Source organism: Podarcis raffonei, chromosome 14, assembly GCF_027172205.1.
Source record: "Podarcis raffonei isolate rPodRaf1 chromosome 14, rPodRaf1.pri, whole genome shotgun sequence".
In the NCBI taxonomy this organism is placed as follows: domain Eukaryota; kingdom Metazoa; phylum Chordata; class Lepidosauria; order Squamata; family Lacertidae; genus Podarcis; species Podarcis raffonei.
Window position 1 is genome coordinate 36,634,329 of NC_070615.1, and position 21,341 is coordinate 36,655,669.

At 42.9% G+C, this 21,341-nt stretch overlaps 1 protein-coding gene and 1 long non-coding RNA gene across 14 annotated transcripts in view; one reads left to right on the forward strand and one right to left on the reverse strand.

The window, feature by feature from the left end:
• LOC128401994 (ankyrin repeat and fibronectin type-III domain-containing protein 1-like) overlaps positions 1-19,779 on the forward strand; it is a 315,884-nt gene extending 296,105 nt beyond the window's left edge. For all 13 annotated transcript variants that reach the window (XM_053365682.1, XM_053365690.1, XM_053365687.1 and 10 more), the window contains 12 exons: positions 2,863-2,970; positions 5,830-5,929; positions 6,196-6,328; positions 6,730-6,849; positions 7,848-8,063; positions 9,438-9,604; positions 10,376-10,526; positions 11,231-11,399; positions 12,125-12,291; positions 13,910-14,120; positions 16,062-16,717; positions 19,191-19,779. In XM_053365682.1, the coding sequence (XP_053221657.1) occupies positions 2,863-2,970; positions 5,830-5,929; positions 6,196-6,328; positions 6,730-6,849; positions 7,848-8,063; positions 9,438-9,604; positions 10,376-10,526; positions 11,231-11,399; positions 12,125-12,291; positions 13,910-14,120; positions 16,062-16,717; positions 19,191-19,478 (2,486 nt within the window). In that variant the 3' untranslated portion in view covers positions 19,479-19,779. The remainder of the gene's footprint in view (positions 1-2,862; positions 2,971-5,829; positions 5,930-6,195; positions 6,329-6,729; positions 6,850-7,847; positions 8,064-9,437; positions 9,605-10,375; positions 10,527-11,230; positions 11,400-12,124; positions 12,292-13,909; positions 14,121-16,061; positions 16,718-19,190) is intronic.
• Positions 8,657-19,281, reverse strand: LOC128401997 (uncharacterized). The gene is made up of 4 exons (XR_008327579.1): positions 19,175-19,281; positions 13,827-14,029; positions 9,501-9,624; positions 8,657-9,204 (listed from the first exon to the last, which is right to left on the reverse strand). It is a non-coding gene; the product is annotated as an uncharacterized LOC128401997 (long non-coding RNA).
• Positions 19,780-21,341: the final 1,562 nt, after the last annotated feature.

Sequence of the window (21,341 nt, forward strand, 5' to 3'; positions counted from 1 at the left end):
TCTGCCACTCTGAATGGTGGAAAGTCTTTTTGCTTTATTTTGTTTTAAATAAAGGAATACTTAAGGAAGCCTTCTGCCATCTCATCTTGCATAGGTATATGTAAGTATAAATATGCCTGTGTCCCCTAAAATGTATCAGTTTTCCTTCTCCCCTGAGAAAGTGGCAGAAAATGCCCCCATTCACAGGCTCAATGAAGGTGATGTATGATTTTCATCCCAGCGTATTATGTGAAATGCACATAATACAGCAAAGCCGAATTCAAGTAAAAGAAAAATTCCAAGCTTAATAGTTATATTTCCCCCTGTTTACAATGCAGTTAGATCATAGAATTCCTGTCACTGAGGCCAAGAAGGATTTCCATCCCTTTAACAACAGCCAAGACAAGACAAGGTTTCTGTAAATAATGCTGCTGTTGTGTACAACTTAAGAGCTGTAAATTGTGTCTTTCATGGTCAGTCATTCTCTAACATGATGAGACATTCATAGTTAAACAACTGTATGTCATTCTCTCCTCTGCTAATTACACATCTTGCTCCGTCAACCACAAAGGCAATACCTTTAAGGACAGTCCATGTGGTCCAGGGATGCAAATCCATCATGACCAAATTGGAAGTTAACGGAGCTCAGATCGATGGATTAGGCCCTTTAGCTTTGGGTTGTATAATATAGCATGTAACTATAACATTCCAGCCTGAGTTATAAAGTAATTTATTCCTTGCTTTCAAATTTTAAAGAAAATATTTCTCCCCTAAATAAAAATAACCAACTTTTGTCACGTAAAAGTGTGCAGCACCTCCCTGGGTGTTTTTAAAGCACCTAAAAATAGCACCAGGTCCCAGCCAAAGTTAACAGAGCTGATCTTTCCATGGAAAACAGCAACACAGGGGAGTGTATAAACCAATTAATGTAAAGTTAATGTAAAAGGTCTGCTTCCCCCACACTAGCCTGTGCTGCTCAGTAGCTCTGCCACCTCATAACTAAGAAGCACAAGGAAGAGGTTCTATTTATTTATTTGTCTAGGTGAGTTTAACTCTCACCATTAGTATGAAGAAACTTCTGCCCAGTTGAAGGCCAGCAGCCGACATGAGGCTGCGGAAATACTGAAAAGAGCTACAACAGACCCAACCTTGTTTGTTACTATGATTTGTCGTCTCCTCCTACTGGCGGCAGCTGTTAAATTCCATCACCCTTATGAGCAGTTCCCACCAGTGGTTACTGCTTTTGGGTTATTGCTTCTGTTTTGCCTAACATGATTTGCACCTCTTAAGACTGAACTCTCATGTAAAGCTAGGGGGAATCCTAGGCAGAACTATCTGCATTTCTGTGCTAAATAAGAGAAATTGTTATTAAGTGAAAGAATCGGCATCTTTAAAAAAATCTCAGCATTCATTAAAACAGGAAATACAGTTACTAGACTCTGGATTTCAGTGATATACTTTAAAACATGTTGGCTTGGTGAAATCCCAGAAGCTGAATACAATTTCCAGTTATCAGGGGATGGGGCTGCAATGCTTTTCATAGCTCCATGTCTAGCAGCATGATAATTAATAGCCATAAATAAATATACTGTACTTTCTTTAATTAGTGTAATTTATTCAAGATACATAATATGATTTTCCTTGCTCCAGAACTTGGAGTACCACAGTGCAGAATTTTGATTTCTAAAACAAGGACTATATGTAACCTTACTCATACTGCAGATACAGTCTTAAATAGTTATCTTCCATCTTTGCAAAGTCAGGACTTTTTAAACATCAACCTACTTTATGAAACTGGCTGTTAATGTTTTACTGTACATAGCCATATTTTTCCTCTGTGTTCTTCCCCTCCCCCCCTTCTACTGTCACCTCTTTCTCTTTTTTAATCTTAAACCAATTAAGACCTACTTAGCATGTAACACTAAGCCAAACCATATCTTAGCATGAACAAGCAAACATGTGGGTTACCAGTAATGATTTTACTCCTTCCCCAGTCTTTTCCTTGTTGTGCTACCCAGGGCTAAACCATGGTGTAGCTTAATATGTCTAAATCCAGGCTTAAGGTTTCTCACTCCAGACAAACTACAAGCTGTAACCAAGGTTTGTTTTTGGTTTACCACTCATGATCTGTCTGGCAGAGACAAACCATGAGCCCAGGTTCAGACATAATGACATGGTTTAGCCCCAGATAGCATGGCAGTTGCATGACAGAAGAAGAAGAAGAGTTTGGATTTGATACCCCGCCTTTCACTCCCTTTAAGGAGTCTCAAAGCGGCTAACATTCTCCTTTCCCTTCCTCCCCCACAACAAACACTCTTTGAGGTGAGGGGGGCTGAGAGACTTCAAAGAAGTGTGACTGGCCCAAGGTCACCCAGCAGCTGCATGTGGAGGAGCGGACACGTGAACCCGGTTCCCCAGATTACGAGACTACCACTCTTAACCACTACACCACACTGGCTCTCCAGAGGGATGCAGCCACACTCTTTGTGTCAGGAACCCTCATGCTTGCTCATTCATGATTTTCTATTATGTGCAAACCAGGTCTAAAGATCGAAAATGATCATACGAAAGTTGGTAGTGGTGCTATTGCTGGTTTGATCCATTTAGGTAAGGATTGGATCCAGTTGTGGGTCTGACCTGTAAATTGAAAACCACTATCTAAGACTAAGGCTTTCAAATGATGATGATCTTCACCCATTCATCAAGTCTAGCTTTTAGTGTCAATAGATCAATTGTGTTTTGAGCAATGTTTTGTCCAGAAAGCTGTTCAGTAGTGTACTATGGGTATGAAACAACTGTGAGGGGAAAATATTGTAATGGATTGAAACTGCTAACAGCTTGTGCTGCTATTTCTCTATGTATTTGATTTGCTTCCCACTTCAGACTGGAGAGAATATGATGGGCGGGCACCAAGGCGAAGAGGTCAAGCTGAAGCTTTGGACCATCTTCTAAGCCAGGTGAAGATGGTGCACCAACAATGTGTGTGTCACGGTGAGTCCCACTTTTGTGTCCATAGGCAGTTTAGATACCATTTCTCTTGAATAGCCTATTCATTGTGGGAATGTTCAGAGTGGCAGGAAAGGATATGTTGTTTATTAATATCCTTCCTAACTTGCGCTAGCAAGTTCCTTTACTTAGCAGAGTGCATTCCCCTTTACACAGCAGAAACCTAGTTGCAAACTCGTGTGAGTTTCTTAAGACAACACACAATTCAATCTGGTTTGTCCAGATTGAAATGTGTTCTAATATTTTCCTGGTAAGACCCCTAGAATCCCTCCTAAATGAATAAAGACACCACAGTCTTATTATAAGTAACAAAAAGTAAGTTTACTCACGATTCAGCAGAGCACAGTGTGATCCCTGAAGGCAGGCTTTAGGCTTAAAGTTAGGTAAAGGGACCCCTGACCATTAGATCTAGTCGTGGACGACTCTGGGGTTGGGCGCTCATCTCCCTTTACTGGCTGAGGGAGCCGGCGTACAGCTTCCGGGTCATGTGGCCAGCATGACTAAGCCGCTTCTGGAGAACCAGAGCAGCGCATGGAAACACCGTTTACCTTCCCGCCAGAGCAGTACCTATTTATCTACTTGCACTTCATGCTTTCGAACTGCTAGGTTGGCAGGAGCAGGGACCGAGCAACGGGAGCTCACCCCGTTGTGGGGATTCAAACTGCCGACCTTCTGAGGCTTAAAGTTACAAACGTATAAAAACGGGTTTACCCCATAAGGGAGATGATCTGAGGGACTGCTTGGCTGGCAGCCAGCCAGCAGTTCATTCCAGGAAGTTCGCAGGATGAAAGGAAGATGGAAAAGGAGAGTGGCAGCATGCCTTGGCCTTTTACCAGGTCACGCCTACCAACTAGTCACATGCAAGGAAGGATGCTCCAGGCCAGGAGGAACAGGAAGTTTCAACTGGCTGGACCAAGCATTCCTTTGCATGTCTACTCTAGCAAAAGAAGGAATGTTGTATTTGACTGCTCTCAGTGGATTACATCCCACATTCATAGTTTGCTAAGGAAGAATTGGAATTGATGGGAAGGAGAAATGGTGAATAGATAAGGCCACTGCTAGCATATTAAATGAAAACTGTTGAAACCTGTGGAAATTCCTCTGCACATTATAGTCTTGTCTGACCAGTACCATTCCCCCAACTAAGTGGTAAAAGACTATTAAATTTACAGTGATACCTCCGGTTTTGAACGGGTTCTGTTCCAGAGGTCCAGCCAGATCCTGAGGTTTCCGCAACCCGAGGATCACTGTTCTGCGCATGCACGTGGCAGTAGACCGCTTCTGCGCATGCACGTAGGGGCGGGAGACCGCTTCTGCGCATGCGGCAAAACCTGGCCTGATACTTCCGGGTTTGATGCTTTCGTAACGTGAAGCTTATGTAAAGAGGGTTACATAAGCCAAGGTGCTACTGTACTTGTATCAGGCTCCCAGTGGTTTTAAGAGAATCATTGAAATCTTTGTAGTAATCAGATGCTGTATTTTGGAGAACTATGCATGCTCTATGGAAAAGCTCATGAAGGAAATAAGCTGCTGAAACCCTCAGAAAAAAAATAATCAAGCCAACTTCCTATGCACCAAGAAGAGAGTGTATATAAATAACCACAGGGTCGAGTGAGGCTAACAGCTGATGTCCCAGTATATTCTTGTTTTCAAAAATGAGTTTGTAAATTATATGAGAATCTCCAGCTTGGTCGAAGCTCTGTTTTCACAGCAGATGACAAGGCCTTTCTCTTGCATCCTCCTTGTTGTTCCTACCTGAATCCGCTGACTAATATAACTGTGGTATGCAATAAACAAATCTTGACCAGAGCCATAATACTGAACTGCGGAAACCAGCCCTTAATTATGGATGAAATATTATGAAGCATCTCAATGAAATCTGCTGCTGTCTGACTCCCCCAAATTTTAGCTAAGTTATACTTCATATCCTTCTAGAAACAATAGCTAATAGTACCATTACAAAAGGTAAAGGAGACTGGGACTCCTCTAGCTCTCTTGCAATTTGAGCACTGGGGTTAACTGATTTTTGTAGGCTAGTGTGATCTGTTTGTGGTGTTTGGGAACTGAGTTCAAATTCTACAGGCAACTGCTATAGGGACAATCCATGTGATCTAAGGGTACAAATCCAACTACGACTTTTTACTTCTCTTTGAATCCCAAACAAACATAGATTGCTGGATCTTTTGATTATCTTCTGCTTTTTAAATTAAAATACATAGGACATCCCTCACAGGGTTATTAAGATGAGTGAAACAAGAATTATAAAGCACAATTAAAGTAATATATGGAACTTTAATTGTGCTTATCTTCTGTACATATTTAATAGGTTAAAAACTGGTTGCCGCTTGTCTGCTAGCCCTCCCTAGAGATGGAATGTTCACAACCTTTGAGGAGCAAGGCTTAGTTACAGAAGGAACAGTGGAAAGAAAGCAGGGATCCAGTTGGTAGCATGGCTGAAAAATAGAACAAAATAGCCAGCATGCTACAAAATCAGCAGGTTCCTGTAGAATGAATGTGGGTGATAGTAAAGTGTTGAGAGAAAAGAGGGACTGGAACATAGAAAGCTGAAGAAAAGAGAGGTCAAGGGGAAAAGGTGCTGGGAAACCATCACACAAAAGCTAGGGGGAGGAAGAGCTATGTGAATTTGGCAGAGTAATAGTTTGCACCAAGGGGGAAATGGGGAATGAATGTCTTATCTTCTTGATTTTACCTAACCAGCCAAGTCTTTTATTTTGAATCTTTAGTAGATATATACACAAGGCTAGGTAATAAGAAAAAGGATGAGTTGACAGTAGTATAAATAATGGTTTGTGTAATGCCTTCTGCATGTGCTTTGCTCCTCAGAACCCTGTAAGAATCAGCCACAGAGCAGAAAACACTCTGTCTCCAAGAGTCTGAAATATCTCTTCCACCCTGGCAGCAAATTCTTAAAAACACTGAAAAGGTAAGGTGGGGGGAGAATATGCAATCTGTCCACCTATGCACTCCCTTGCTACACTTGTTGAGTTTCCCAGAAACCGGGTGTGTGGGTCACTTCACTGTTTCCCAGGCACTTCAGGAGAAGAAGGGAAATAGGGAGGGAAGCTGCTGTATCCTTCTTCCATTCCTCACTCCTCACCATGGTGGAACGAATACTTCCCAGTAAAAACGATGATGATGATGATGATGATGATGAATCCCTCCCAAGCTAACTTTTTTCTATCTTCCCAGGGGCCTGTATCTGGCATCAATATTCTACAAGGATGACAACATATTGGTCACGCATGAGGATCAGATCCCTGTGGTCGAGATAGATGACACCTATTCTTGCCTGCTCATGCAGGACTTTCTCTGGTTCACTAAGGTGACCGCTTAGTAGGGTGACTTTTGAATGTGTGTCATTTTATTTAAGGTTAAATAAATATGTTTAAAAGAACATTATAAATTTACATCTAAATACGTATTTTGTAGTCCATTGAAACATTTTCCTTTGACTCTTCCTATTTCTAGTAAGTAAAAAACAATATTGTTACTTTACTTAAGACAAATTTAAATATAAGGAGAGGGAACCTAGCATAGGACAATATGAAAAGGTGCACAGTTGCAGCAAGAGAGGGACTCTAGTTAGGATACAAACATGTTTCCTCTATTCATTTAAAAAAATAATGCTGAACTTGGGGAACTCCGTACCTGCTGTATGGGCAGGTATGGAGAACTGGGCAGACCTCAGAATCCTAAAGTGACCTGTTGCTATACTTGATGTAGGTATCATGCATGTGGGATGAAATCCTGTGGTTGCGTCAGTGTGTCACTGTCTCCCAATCATCGTGTTCCTGCATTCTGCAAACACGTCTCAAGATGCTTCTGGCCATCTCACAGATGCAGGTAAGAAAAGAGGCCTCTTCAAGGCACAGGAGTGCCAAAGATGGGTATTTTGCCACTCATACATCTGATGCTCAATCCATGGATATTTAGGTCAAAATCATTAGATCGGAACTTCAGCTAGATAGATCTAATGCCCTTCATATACTAAGCAACTCAGGCAGGTGAGTAGGATTGAAAAGTCAAGGAGATATAGCCATCACTAAGAAGGCATTTGAGTTTGAAGCAGAAGCAATTGATAACGTTCAGTTTCTTGGGTGTGTTTCTGGCCAGGGGCCAATTTCTGTGTTCCTTTCCAACATAAACTCACCTCTTGGGGAAAATCCTAATAATAAATGGTTAGCTGTTCAAACATTTGTTTCATACCCAGCATGCACATTGTGAAGCCATTATGTTGTCTCTGTGCTACATTATTGGCAGCAAAACAAACATTTCTATTTTTATGCTATATTTGGCATGTTTTAGCAAGTATCTTAATAGATCAAGCTTTACTTGATTAACTAGTGCAATTCATCAGTTAAAAGTTTAGTTGCAAATATATAATGCACACCAAGTACTTGGAAGTAGTCCTCCAAAACAGATTCCTTCAATGCCAGTAAAGTAGTTATTGAGGAAAGTGATATAGATTGCAGAAAATATTAACCTATTCTTCCTTTCTGTCTGACAACAGACCTCAAAGGTGGTGGAGAATAAGCAGAAATAAATATGTAACAAATATGAAAATAGGGGGTGACTGATGAAAATTGGGCGGGGGGCAGTGGTTCAGACTATGTACTCCCTACCAGAAGCCGCAGAAGCTGTTCAGTCAGACGTTCGGCTTCCAAAAAACGTTCGCAAACAGGAACACTCACTTCTGGGTTTGCGGCATTGGGAGCTGATTTGTTCAGGAGCCAAGCCATTCGGGAACCAAGGTACCACTGTATACCCTTGGAGAGTATAGAGGATATGCTATCTAGAGCCAGACTCCACTCTCCATAAATGACTTTTTCCTCTCTTTGAAGGGTCTGCTGGGAATTCAGGATCTGGGACATGTCTTTTTTGAGCCCATCAAAGACAAGCAGGGCAATATTTTAGTTGTGACCCTAAAGGAAGTGAAGACAAACCAGACGTTTGAAAGCGTCCACTGGGTCCCCCTCTCAAAGCTGCAGACAAGCCGCAAGTCCATCTCATCTCCAGAAGAGCCTACAGCTCTGGATGTGCTGCTGATGACCATGCAGGTGGCTGGTGTGTGTGTGTGTGTGTGTGTGTGTGTGTGTGTGTGTGTGTGTGTGTTTAGTGATGGAAAGACTGTGCTCATATTCAGAGGCACTCAGTGACAGACTAAATACTTTGCATACAGAAAATCCCAGGTGCAGTCCCAAGTCTCTCCAGTTAAAAGGATTTTAGGAAGGCAGGCTGGAAAAGACCACTACCTCAGATCTTGAAAATCCACTGCCAGTCAGAGAAAACAAGGATGGAGAACCCCTAGGGGGTCAAATGCAACCCTTCAAGTCCCTTTCTGATCCTTGGGACTCTTCCCAGGACATACTCAGTGGACCTGCTTGGCTGTTTTTGCTACAAAGAATGTGCCATTGAATTCTGTTACTGTCTCTTGTTTGTTTGGATGTAAGATAGAGAGGGGTGTGTACATGTGGAGAGACTAGACTACTATATTAAGATAAAATTAACATTCATTGTTCTGGTCCTGCCCCCCCCCCGAAGGTTGCCAGAATAGGATGTGGACCCCAGGTTAAAAGAAGTTCCCTATCTTTGGACTAACCAGTACTGGTCTAGACAGACCAACTGTCTGGCAATACATGAAACCTGCATTAAGCCCTGTTTAGGAGTGCAGAAGTTCAGCTTCTTTTTTGCTTAGTTTTTATTCAAGGTATGTGACATTTTGCAGAGGCAAAGGAAAAGTTGGTTTCCCAGGTGTAAGTTTTCCCACTAGGGATTCAGATAACTATTTTTGATACATTTACCCTTCTTGCATCCAGTTGCAGTTGTTTTCCCAGCTTGTTAGCAGGTCTTAGCAAAGAATCCCTTCCGTGAGTGCCCAGCCTTTCCTCCTCCTCTTGACCCCTCGTTTAGTTGTTCCTCTCTCTTTTCATTTCCTCTCAGTCAGCCAAGTGTCTCCAGCAACAAAAGGCACTCAAGCACCTGTACAAGGGTCTATTGAAAGTGCTTATTCAAAGCCATTGCCAGGATTAGCAAAGGCCAAACCACTAAAGGGCCAGTTCAACGCAGTCTCTGTTCCTGGAGATTGCAGCACTAGTCTGGATATCTGACAACAACAGTCTCCTTTGTAAAATTTCTGGTGCCTCCTGCCCCGTGCCAGTCTGTCTCCTGAGGCTTTTGGTCTTGGTTGGATCCAGGAAGCTGCAGACAAAATAGCTAGACTGAACTTTGAATTCAAGCCACACAAACTGTTAAGTTTGATCTGCTGCTTTTTCCTTTTTTAAAAAACAACCCCACCACTGTTTTAACCCTTACTGGCTAGAACAGCAGCATCGTGGGATCTTAGCCTTGTTGTGGGGTCCCTCTTTCTCAGTTGAATTTTGTCAGGTTTCTGCAGCAAGATGTGCCATTTTATGGTCATTTTCTCCCTTTAGGACAAGCTGGTTTACCACCAGCGAAGCAGCCAGGCTCTCCCCCCTGGTCTCTATTTGGGTTACCTGAAGCTCTGTAGTGCTGTTGACCAGATCCGAGTGCTGGTGCCTGAACGTTTACCCAACATATTATGTCATGTGAAGATACGAAGCAACCCAAACATCTCCAGGTAGGGCTTTCAATCCAGGCCTGCAGCATAAATTGATGGACAGGGTTATTTCTTAATCCTATTGTGCTCTGCATCACTTGCTCTCAGTCAGAGGGTTAGAGTTAGGGAGATCCCTTGTTGGTTTGACTACAGCTAAATGGGTACAGTCAAGAGAAATGGAAGAGAGAATATATGGACAGGGCAGGCAGGTTTGCCAGCAGGTTGAGCTGGTGATGTTAAGATATTTCCAGATATCTGATAAATTGCTCATTAAATGATGTTATATGTACTAAGTAAGGAAAAGTCACATACTGAACTGAGATCTTTTGGCTGCATATTAATCATGTGATAGGAGCTCCAGGTGGTATAACCAATCTGTGATTTCTGAAGCAACTGCAGGTTCCTATTCCGATCTCAGACTATGGCAGTGAGATATTTTTAACTCTCTCTGCTCTGCTGGCTCATAGGGTTGTATGCCTTATACCACCCAACTTAGTGGTCCAAAAATGATTTTTTTCCCCCTTGCTCCTAGCTCTTTGTCCTAGTTCCTTCCAAGTGAAAAAGCCAGGTTTCATGTGAAAAGTCCATATTCATTCCCATACTAAATGCCCTGATGATATGCAGATGTTGATGGCTTCTTTAGACATCACACATTTCCTATATGAAAGCACTTCCAGAAGAAGTGTGAAAATGCACATCCTAGCAAGCAACAACATAATCATGTGCATTTTTTCCTAGGCATTTACTGCATGTAAGCTATCTGTGCATTTATCCCTATGTCTTCTTTTCAAGGGAGGAGTGGGAGTGGCTGCAACACCAAGCCAGTGTGGAGGAGCCAATTCCCACAGAGCAAAATCTCGAGACCACCCAGAATTTCTTCCTTCAGGAGCTTCAAGGGGCAATCAAAGAGCTGATGCAATTGGTCAATATCCCACTGCATGAGGTAACTTTTAGGTGGGGCTGTATTGTGTGTGTGAGGAGAAAGAGGTATTGCTGATTTTGTAGCTCAGTGAAACCACACTGGCGCCAGTTTACATTTTTTACATTTCTACTTCATATCATGAATATTAAGCCAATGTACAGATAGAAATTATTCTTTATAAGCAAGAACAATGTAGCCAAGGGTGAGCCCTACACTGAAATGATTCCCATTCTGATGCAGATTCTCTGTACTGCAGTGTAAGCAGCCCCTGCTCAGACAGTAGTGCAAACTGTAAGATAGGACTGCACCTCAGAGAATGTCTAAAATAGGTCAACTTTATAAATATTGGCTAAAACTATTGTACCTAGTTTTCTTGGCATGATTAAACAAAAGAAGCCTGCAAGATGAACCTCGGGAGTGAATTTTTAAAAAAAGATCTATAGGATTAGGAGAGTCTGACAGCAGCAGAAATGACAATCTAAACATTAGATCCTGCTATTCACCTCCCAAAAGTTCAAAACTTAGTAAGAATGTATCTATGAACAATGGCAAAGATCTAAAAGGGTGTCTTCCAGAAATATCCCAATATTGTAGGAAAAAGCCATTTCAGTTCAAAGCTGCAAAAAGATGGTATCAAAGAATCGTCCCCCATACATGTTCAACTGGTTGCTAAGTTGTGGCTGTACATCAATAAAACATTGCCTTCTCATGTTTGAATTCTACAGGCCAAAGATTTTCGCCTGTACAGTCAGGAAGTTCTGGACTTCGGAGGACAGGTCTCATTCCTCCTCCTCCTGCCTCCTTCCGAGGATGTGTGTACTGCCCCTGGCCAGAACAATCCTTACACACCTCGGTCTGGCTTTCTCACACTTCCACTTCAGATCTTTGAGCTAGGTGAGAATGGCTCCATGGGGACCCTTTGGGATGTATCAATTTTGTTGTCCTCTGCTTCCTGCTTCTTCACAAAGGAACTGTCTCATGTCATCCTTAATCCAATGAGTTTCTTAAAAAGTGCTTTAAAAATCTTTTAAGTGATTGGGGCCTCTAAAGGTCTTAATCCAGCCCTGGCCTGAGGACCACATATATGTCAACTTTTTTCAGGTTGAAGGCTACATTGACCCATGGCTAACCCTCTGGACCAAATTATGAAAATAGGCATGGCTACAGTGTAAAAGTGGATTTGGCCCCCTTTTAAGAACATAATGTGTGGGCGGGTGTCACAAAAACTTTTCCCCATTAAATTATCACAGTGGGGGAACCATGGGAGCAGTCAGTTTAATATTTTTTTTTAAGGTGGACACATTTTTTTAAGCATCATGGCACCACAACGGGGAACTTATAAGAGCAGTCAAAGAGATTATTTTTTTTAAAAAAAAGTTCAAATTTTAATATTTTTTAACTTTTTCTTTTAGTAACAAATTGAGGTTTTTTTGGGGGAAGGGTAGATGTGAGATACATGTTGGCCATTGCAATAAAATCAAACAAATATTGATAGTCTAAATTCATCTGTGAGCTTTTTTCTACTTTATATAGCTCCAGTTCTGTTGGCAATGATTTGATCTGCTTCTGTGATGGTCCCCTGGTAATACTTGACCCCCTCCTCTCCCTTTGTTTTCCAGTTCATTTTTTCACTTATGACCACGAGTTCATTAGTCAATATTGCCAAGTGTCTGCCCTCTTGGAGCTAGAGTCACTTCTCTCTCAACAGAGCCTCAGGGAGGCCTTCTCAGACTCAGAATTAACTACTGCCAAGCAGAGGCATCAACAAGTTCAGGACTATATACAGGTATGTTACAGAGGAATAGTAGAAAGTATTGAATGTGAGATGCTCGGCATGATATGCTAGGCGACAAATTGCTGATTCCCTGTATAACCAATCCAATATATCCTCTTTACATGGCTAATTGCTGGAATATAGCTCTCCTGCCTTGGGATTGCATGCAAAATGTTTCCAGTAAACAGGGGATTAACACTCTCACTGCCCTAGGACAGGCAAGGTCACATGGAACCAAAATGATTGTATCAGTCAACTCTTGAGTCTCTGGCTCCATACCTTGCCTTAAGACAGAGCTTTTTACAGATCCTGCTTCTTATTCCTTCATGGTTTTTTATTCTTACTTTGCCAGCTCCTGGTTCCTTATTAATTTGCTTTTTTCTGCCTTTTGTCTAAAATAAAAGGGAAGGGAAGGACAAGTATATCCAGTCATGCAAAGGTATCACCTCTTCACAATCCTCCCTCCATAGTGATGACATCCATTGCCAGTCTCCTCTGCTGGGGAAGGATGGTTCAGGGGATGTGAAACGATCATGAGTGACCTCACAGCATAGACTAGCTGGAGTTGTGAGTGATCTTATTCACCCTTTTAGGCCTTTGCATGACAGTTTCACTTTCACCTATGGCTTAGTCCACACCATAACAGTGAAAGTGCACCTGAACATGCAAGGAGAGACATGCCACACAGGAATCCTTCCTGCTGGGTGACTTTGATGGAGGCCAGCCTTCTCTACAAGAATGACCAGCACATCAAGGGCCCTGCAAATGTGCAGACTTCCTCAGCAAGCAGAGAATGGAGTTTCCCTAGTTAGTATTAAGTCAAGTTCAGCAGTGGTTCAGGAGACCATGGACAACCACAAGTTCTCCAGGTTTTTGGATGAAGGAGCAGAGGAGTTGGGCACCCTAAATCTTCAGTGACAAGAGGATTTCTATATAGCTTTCTGTGAACCCCACTGATTTCCAAGATGTCGAGGAAGAAACCCACATCATCCTGGCAAGTACCTTTTTGGTCCAGTAGACCTTTGTTTTTCAACCTCCTTCACCTGGCATTTCAGGGTATGTGGTAGCAATGACCTATTAACCCAGAGGCATATATACCATCCAGACCCAGCCTGGCTAACACTAACTGCTTGGTAGCTGAGCGGCAGACCTTCTGCAAATTAGGGTCCTTGAAGCAGATCTTTCCTGTTCTGCTGTCATATAGATGCCCAGCCACACTCTGAAAATATATAGCAACATGATCCTGACTGTTCTAGGGCAGTGGGAGTGTTAGTTCACTGTTTACTGGATCCTGCTGCATACTCCAGATTTATCCAGATTGGTAGCAGAGCACAGCAGTCTTAAGGAGTTTCAAGGAATGTGTGGGGTAGTTTCAGGGCTGTAAAAAGTTACCCATGCCACACCAAGTGACTACACCCCAGTGTGCATAAGCTCTACATGTGTATTAACATAAGTATATAGAAACCAGATCCACCCCACATGGAGGATCTTTAAGAGCATCCATCAATATACGTGTACAACTCCTTCTCATACAAAGATGGCAAAACTTGTGGCTAGCCTGCTGCGCAGCCTCCTGAATGATTTTTCAGTGTCAAAAAAGGAGCTGATTCTATGTCTTTCTCTTGGACAGCAAATGGAGGAGATTTGGCGAGAAATGCGCTGGATGATGGATGCATTGCAGCATGCCCGGTACAAGCAGCCTTCTGGTGGCATCCCACTCACATGGTTTCTTGAAGAATCTAGCATTGTACTAAAGGAGAAAACACGATCAACCTCTTCCCATTTGGACTTCCTTCCCTCACCTACCCCTTCTCCTGAAATGAGCCGCAAGCTCAACTCTGGTGAGAGTTTCCTTTGCATTTTTCTGGACTTTTAAAACTGCTAATCAATCCCCTCTCCCAGTCCAGCCCTCTGCTCTAACACAAGGTATCTTATCTAAAACCTCCCCAGTAACTGTCTGGACAACCTCTTCTGGAAGTATTCTGACAAGGACATTCTACCATTTTATCTCCCTAGATAGCTTATTCTCACTTATTCTCTTTGCCCAGATGTTTTTCAAAATCCATTTTACAGATAAATCTGTTTCACTGAATAAAGGCTCTTTAGGTGGGTGGTTCCCACATTTGGGAAATTGGCAAGTTACCTGTTTTGGATGGGTTTGCATTCCCTCAGAAGAAGTTTGGGGGGTACTCCTGGATACATCTTTGTCACTAGAGGCCCAAATGTCCCCTGTGGCTATGAGTTCCTTTTACCAGCTTTATCTGGTTTGCCAATTATGGCTGTTCCTGGACAGGGATAGTCCATGCACTGGTAACCACTGCAGTCCATGCATTGGTAACCTCAAGGATAGAGTACTATAATGTGTTCTATGTGGGGCTGCTCCAGCTGGTGCAGAATGCTGCAGCCAGATTGCTGATGAGGAGTTTCTAGTCAAGAACATGTGACAGCATTGTTAAAAGAGCAGGACTGGCTACCCACCTATTACCGAGCCAAGTTCAAGGTTCTTGTATTGATTTACAAAGCACTGAACAACTTGGGTCTAGGGCACTTTGGGGATCGCTTGAACCTTTATATTCCAGCTCGATCACTGAGATCATCTGCAGAAGCATCTATGGTCGTTCCCTGAATTGATGAGGCTCAATTGATAACCACGAGAAATCAAGCCTTCAGTGTCCTCAGTCCAGTCTTGTGGAACACCCTGCCAATAGAGATTCAGTGGGCACCTTATGTGTCAACTTTTCAAAGCTTGCTGAAAAATTTTCTATTCCACCAGGCATACGCAGACAATTAATAGTACATCCCCACAATGGTCTATTGATGTTTGTTTTTAATTTCTTTCTGCTTTTAACTTGTTTTTAACATTTATAATTTTACTATTTGGTTTTCTGTTTATATTGTTGTAAACCGCTGTGATGTATTTTTTATGATACAGCGGTATAGAAATATTTTTATAAATAAATGCATCCTTTTCTTTGCTATTGATTTCCTTGGATTTATCTACTTTATAGGCCTTTACATATGAAAGCAGTCTTTCCCTCCTTAACCACTGCATGTAAAGCTGAAGGTGCTATCACAACTTCCATTATCTAGACCAAGTTATCTTTGTCACAAGCATTTTAATAAGAAAACTTCTATCATTAACCTTGATGAGGCCTTCCAGATATCCTGACAGCACAAATTTAGGAGTTGTCGGAATCTGATGCATTGTAATCTTTAATATAATCTCTAGTACCTCTTGCCAGCTACTTGTTAGTAACGACACCTAAACTATTCACCTCCCTTGTACATATATATTTTCTAGAAAAATGAGGAAGGCATGTGCAGAATCTGTTTTAGGATTGTGGGATAAACATGTTCCAGGCAAAAATGGTTAAAAATTGGCAGTGAAAAGAAACTGGGCAAATGTGGAGTGGCAAGAGTGGAGTGTCAGAATCCCTTTTGCTCCAATCTTAAAAAGAAAGAGGAAGGAGACTAGATTAGGGAGAGACTCACAAAGATCATTGGCCAGATGATCACTTCCAAGTAAACTGATGATGTTGTGCTCTTGCCCATAAATGCTTTAAACAGGTTACATCCTGTTCCCAGGATTGTACAGGTAACGCAACTGCCATTCAGTTTTTGTTACCAGGAAAACAACCTGGCAGAGCAAGATTGACCATGAGCCAGAGGTTCCTCACCCCTGCTCTAGCCAATCAGAACTCCCAGGCTTGGAGTAGAAGCAGGTTTGACCCTCAGGTCCACTTGTGCAATAAAGAAGTAATCGTTTTATCATTTTCTTTCAGATTCACATGGAATCTCAGATGAAGAGGGCTCATCAGAAGTATTCTTAGCTACAGACAGTGACTATGACTCCAGCAGAGCCCAAAGCCCCAGAGAGCTTGACCTTCTTTACCCCTCTTCAGGGCCTGAGTACTGCAGTAGAAGAAATCCACGCCCTTTGAGGGACAGTGCCCCTGACGTCCTGCAGAACCATGAGCTAAAGACACCCCCTATTCCTCCAGAGGAGCCTCGGCCTCCCCCAGAGCTTTATGACAGTGACTTTGTGCTTCCTAGTCGGCAGATAGAGCTGCTGCGCATCACAGAGAAGAGGCAGGCCTACTGTGTCCGCACCAGCAGTCTGGATTTCCCAAAACCCCTTTGCCATGGGGCCAGAAAGTCTTGCCCTGGCTCTGTTGACAGTTCACCAACTGAAAGCAGAACTGCAGGCCGTTGCAGCCCTGTGAGACTTGGGACAGGCTCAGAATTCAGCCCCAGGCATGGCTGTCCTGCAGGGAGCTCTGAGCCTGTCTTTCGGACACGCTCAGTGGAATGGACTCGCACCTTCCAGGAGGCAGCAGATCCAGGACGTGTAGCAAACCGGGTCAAGTCAACAGGCTCCTTCGCCTTACGTGTGTGCCCTCAGTACGAAACAGGGCTCTCCAAAGAAACAAGCGTTAAGGTATCATTAAAATCCTGGTCTTGGCTCATCAATACAATAGTGCAGTACTGAAAATGGAGGCAACACTTGCAGGAAGAAGATGTATTCCTTTTTCCTAGATTTGGCTATGTGACCCTTCCCCTTCCTGATACTTTCCATTAAATGGGTTTCTCACTATTGCTTCTTTTGGGGCTGCGTCCCAGAACTGGCAATGGTAGTGTCAGTAGGCCACAGAGAAATGGAATGCTGTTGTTAATTATTCCATATGATCTGAGGATGCATCCAGACAGCAGCTCCCTGTACTTTTACTTTTGCACTTGCAAAAAGAATATGTATTATGTTTATTAGATTATACATCCTTTTCACTATAAAACCACACTATAGACACAACCTAACATGTCCCGAAACATAATGTTCCTGCCTCCGGTACTTTATTTATTTATTAGCAGGTAGTGCTGTGGTCTAAACCACTGAGCCTCTTGGGCTTGCCAATTGGAAGGTCAGCAGTTTGAATCCATGTGATGGTGGTGAGGTCCTGTTGCTTTGTCCCAGGTTCCGCCAACTTAACAATTCGAAAGCACACCAGTGCAAGTAGATAAATAGGTACCACTGCGGCGGGAAGGTAAATGGCGTTCCGTCATTGCTTCCGTCATGGTGCTGCATTGCGCCAAAAGCGGTTTAGTCATGCTGGCCACGTGACCCAAAAAGCTTTCTGTGGACTAACACCAGCTCCCTCAGCCTGAAGCAAGATGAGTGCTGCACCCCATAGTCACCTTTGAATGGACAACCATCCAGGGGTCCTTTACCTTATTTATTGGGGATTATGTCCAGTGAGTTGTTCATTTCCACATCAGCCAGGTTCAGATGTTGAGCTTGCAATGCTGATTGTGGCTTGCAATGCTGCACTTTTATGGTGGTTTATTATAATGCTCTTAACTAAGGGCTTCATGAATCATAAATAGCCAAATTTTCAAATGGAGTAAATGGGGTGGAGATGTACAGTGTAGATCTGAACATGGTATGGTATTACAGTGTAGCCTTCAGGGTGTAATAATATGAATGCACTAGGCATCCATTGACTTGTTAAGGATTAACCTTCCATCCACATCACGAGTCATATTGGTTCAGACTATGGACCAATAAACTTTACCATTCTAGCTAACAGCATTTGTTCTGAAGATAAATCACACTGCAGTCACTGGAGCAAAGAGCTTTGTACAGATTCCATTTGGGTGTAGATACATAGATTGTACTGGGTTGACTACGGGACACCAGGGCATTGTCTCTGTTGTCCTCTCTTCCAGACCTTGGGACTAAGGAACTATTCACCATAACATTTAAAAGAGAATGGTGATTTATGTCCACTATCAAAGGATGTTTTCTAGCATAGTAGGAAGGATGTTGATTGATTAGAGAAGCATTAGCATAGGAAGGCATTACAGATACAACTATGGTTTAGGGATTAGGGGTGGGCCATAGGATCCTTTTTCAGAACCAGTGTCCTGAATTAAGAAACACCCTTAACCAGGGTTATAAAAAATCATGCATAAGACCAAATAGGTTAGAGTAGGGAGAGAGGCATTTGTTTCTGGGAACAGATAATAGTGTGTGAGCCCATGGCCTTCTTTGATTCTTCTTTGAAACTATGGTTGTGTGTAATGTCAGGGCTGAACTTCAGTCTGGTTTCACAGTGTGTACATTTTGGACAGTCGGATAAAATGAATAAATAGACAGGAGACAATGTTTGTTAAAGAATTATCATATAGAGCCCAAATGGGTGGCAGTCATATACTCTATATCGTTCTTGGTGGTTGTAGCCATGACTGGTATGTAGCCCAAGCCAGTGCTATTTTTCTAGAAAAAGAAGTGCTGAAACTCATCATGAATGCCTCCCTTGCTCTCTTATAATAGCAATGGTGCCCACCTGGCGAGTTCCAACTGAAAAAAAGCCTGGCCTAAGCTTGACTCAAACCTAAGCCAAACCTGACCACCTATTCTGGAGTGGTGGTGTCATGGTGTATAGCTCTTTGCATTTAGACAATATTCCTTGCTATAGAAAGCAAGGGGAAATTATGTGGTTGGACTGCAATCTTCCAAAGCTGCTTTCATGGTATCACTATTTCTATCCTCATTTCTCACTGGTATGCTCCTAAAAAGAGTGATCAGGCAACTTTTATGCCACATCAGCAGAACATCTTCAATGTTTTGCTCTTTTTGGCATGGCCAAAAGTCCTTTTCTTGTTTATCCAGAAGGCCTGTGGACACCAATACCATATGCAGATCTTGAATCTAGGATAGCTCACCAAATTCAATTATGCTAGAGTACAGTGCCCTCAGTTTTTATTCTTGTGGGACTGGAATAAGTTTAGGAAGACACATTAATTTCTCAGTTAAGTATCTGGCTTTATTCTTTAGGGGGAGCCAGCTTATTTGGGTATACCCTCGTCTTTCTTTGTCCTTCCTCTTGCTCTTACTTACCTCTATTTCTGCACAGCTGCACCTCACCAACAAGATGTCGGCAGAAGATGTGGTGAAGCTGGTGGTGCAGGAGATGAACGAGGTCTCACGTGATGTCCTGGGAAATGCAGATGCTTTCTGCTACAGTGAAGACCAATTGGAACACTTTGGACTAGTGTTCGTGTCAGATGAAGTTGAGCAGTGGCTTCCAAATGACTTCCTGCCCCTCTCGCTCCAAAAGGCTTGGCCTGATGGGAGGTTCTATGTTCGGATCAAAGAGACTTCCCCTCTCCTGTTTCAGTATGGGCCAGCAACAACTGTATGAGAGGAGGAGGAATGGATTGGATTAGGAAGGAAAAGTGAAGAATATCCAACTTCCAGTGAGCAGAAAGCTCAGCACTAATGCTTCCTTCTTGAAAAGAAACTTTTGTGCCAGACACCACAGGCCAAAATAGGAGCATACTGGGCAGTGTGTTGCTCTGTGGTGTGTGTGTGTGTGTGTTGTTTTAACCAAAGATGTCAAGATTTGTTTGTTATGACTCCTAAGATCTGTGGGTGGGGTACAGGAGCCTTTGGGATAATGGAATTAAATTTGTGAAGACACTTTTTGCAAGGAGACGAGCCGGTTGGGGCAGTGGCGTAGCGTGGGGGGTGCAGGGGGGGCCGGGCGCAACATCTGGGGGTTAGGGTTAGGGGGCGCAGATCCACGGGTTAGGGGGCGCAAATCCACGGGTTAGGGGGCGCAAATTACTTGCCTTGCCCCGGGTGCTGACAACCCAAGCTACGCCACTGGGTTGGGGATAAAGAAGCAATACTTAATTATATTTTTCATTCTGAATGTTGAAGGGAGGGAGAGAATGTGACATTGAAGGATTCTGACTGAAGTGGGCCCAGAGTTGGGGCCTGGAGGTGGGAGGAGCACAGGGAGCTCACAAATACTTCATGTTTTGTTATCTGTGTTCTCATTGTACCTGAAGAAATATGAAATTGCACATAGTTCTTTGAAAAATGTATTTTCATTTTCTTAATTCCACCTTAAATATACACAGCACAATATATAAAATATGTTCAAACTGTGCAGGACTGTAAAGCCCTTTCTACTGTTGGGAGAGACAGACAAGACTTTACATCTGGACTAGAACCTTCTCTTAGGGGTAAGATTAAGCCAACCTTTGAGCTCACCAGAAAGAGGCACTCCCTGCTGCCCCAAGCTGGCTGTGTTGTGGGTCTGGAAGAAGGTTCCTGAGAACTCTGCTTTCTTTATTTTCAGTCCTATAGTTTCTCTTTTATTTTTAAGCAGCTTTGCTTTCCCCTTTCCTCTACCTAGGCAAGAATCTAGAAAGGAGCACAAGGAAAGGATTGCTGCATATTAGGTCTAGAGTTAACTCCTCTCAGGAAGCTATTCACTTGCCTACCTTCCCCTACAGTGTAGGGAAGCAATGCTTCTTTCTTCCATCTCCCAGCAAGCAGTTGAAGATTGTAAATGAAACACCTATCATGTAAGCCAGATGTTACCCCTCCACAGAAGCGGAAGTAGCACTGGACATGGGCTACCACTCCCATATATGCACAGTTGGTCTAAATCCCATGACTAGTCACACCACACACCCAAGCAGTTGAGAAGCAGGAAAATATCTCAACAAAGATCATTCCTGCCTTCCCTCACAGCAGTGCATAGCCCATGCAATTGAGCATTGACTACAGTACCCTTCCCCACTCTAGAAAAGGTGGTAACAAAGTTTAGTGCCAAAGTCAAGAAGATCCTCTCTTCCTTCTTTTTCCTTCTGTCCAATCCTACCAGCTGACATCTGTGAGGCACTGATTCTCTTCTGTCCAATCCCATGAGAAAGAAGCAGAGAATATCTGAGGAAGAAATGATTCTCCCAAGGTTCATGTGAGCCACTCTGGGTGGAGAAAGTACAAACAAGTCCTGATCTATGGACAACAAGCTTAGAGCACCCCTTTCCACACAAAAAACTTTCCTGTACTGAAGGAAAGAGGCTGCAGGGGGAAAGCAGCTGATTAAGAGTTAAACAATGCTAACATTCTCCAATTCTCTGCTGCAGATCATGTCTGCCCGGCAGCTGTTCCATGAAGATCTAGTGTGAATGTATTTCTTTCTCTCAACCCCCCTGAGACATTTGTCTTGCATGCAGAAGGTCCCAGGTTCAATCACCAGCATCTTCAG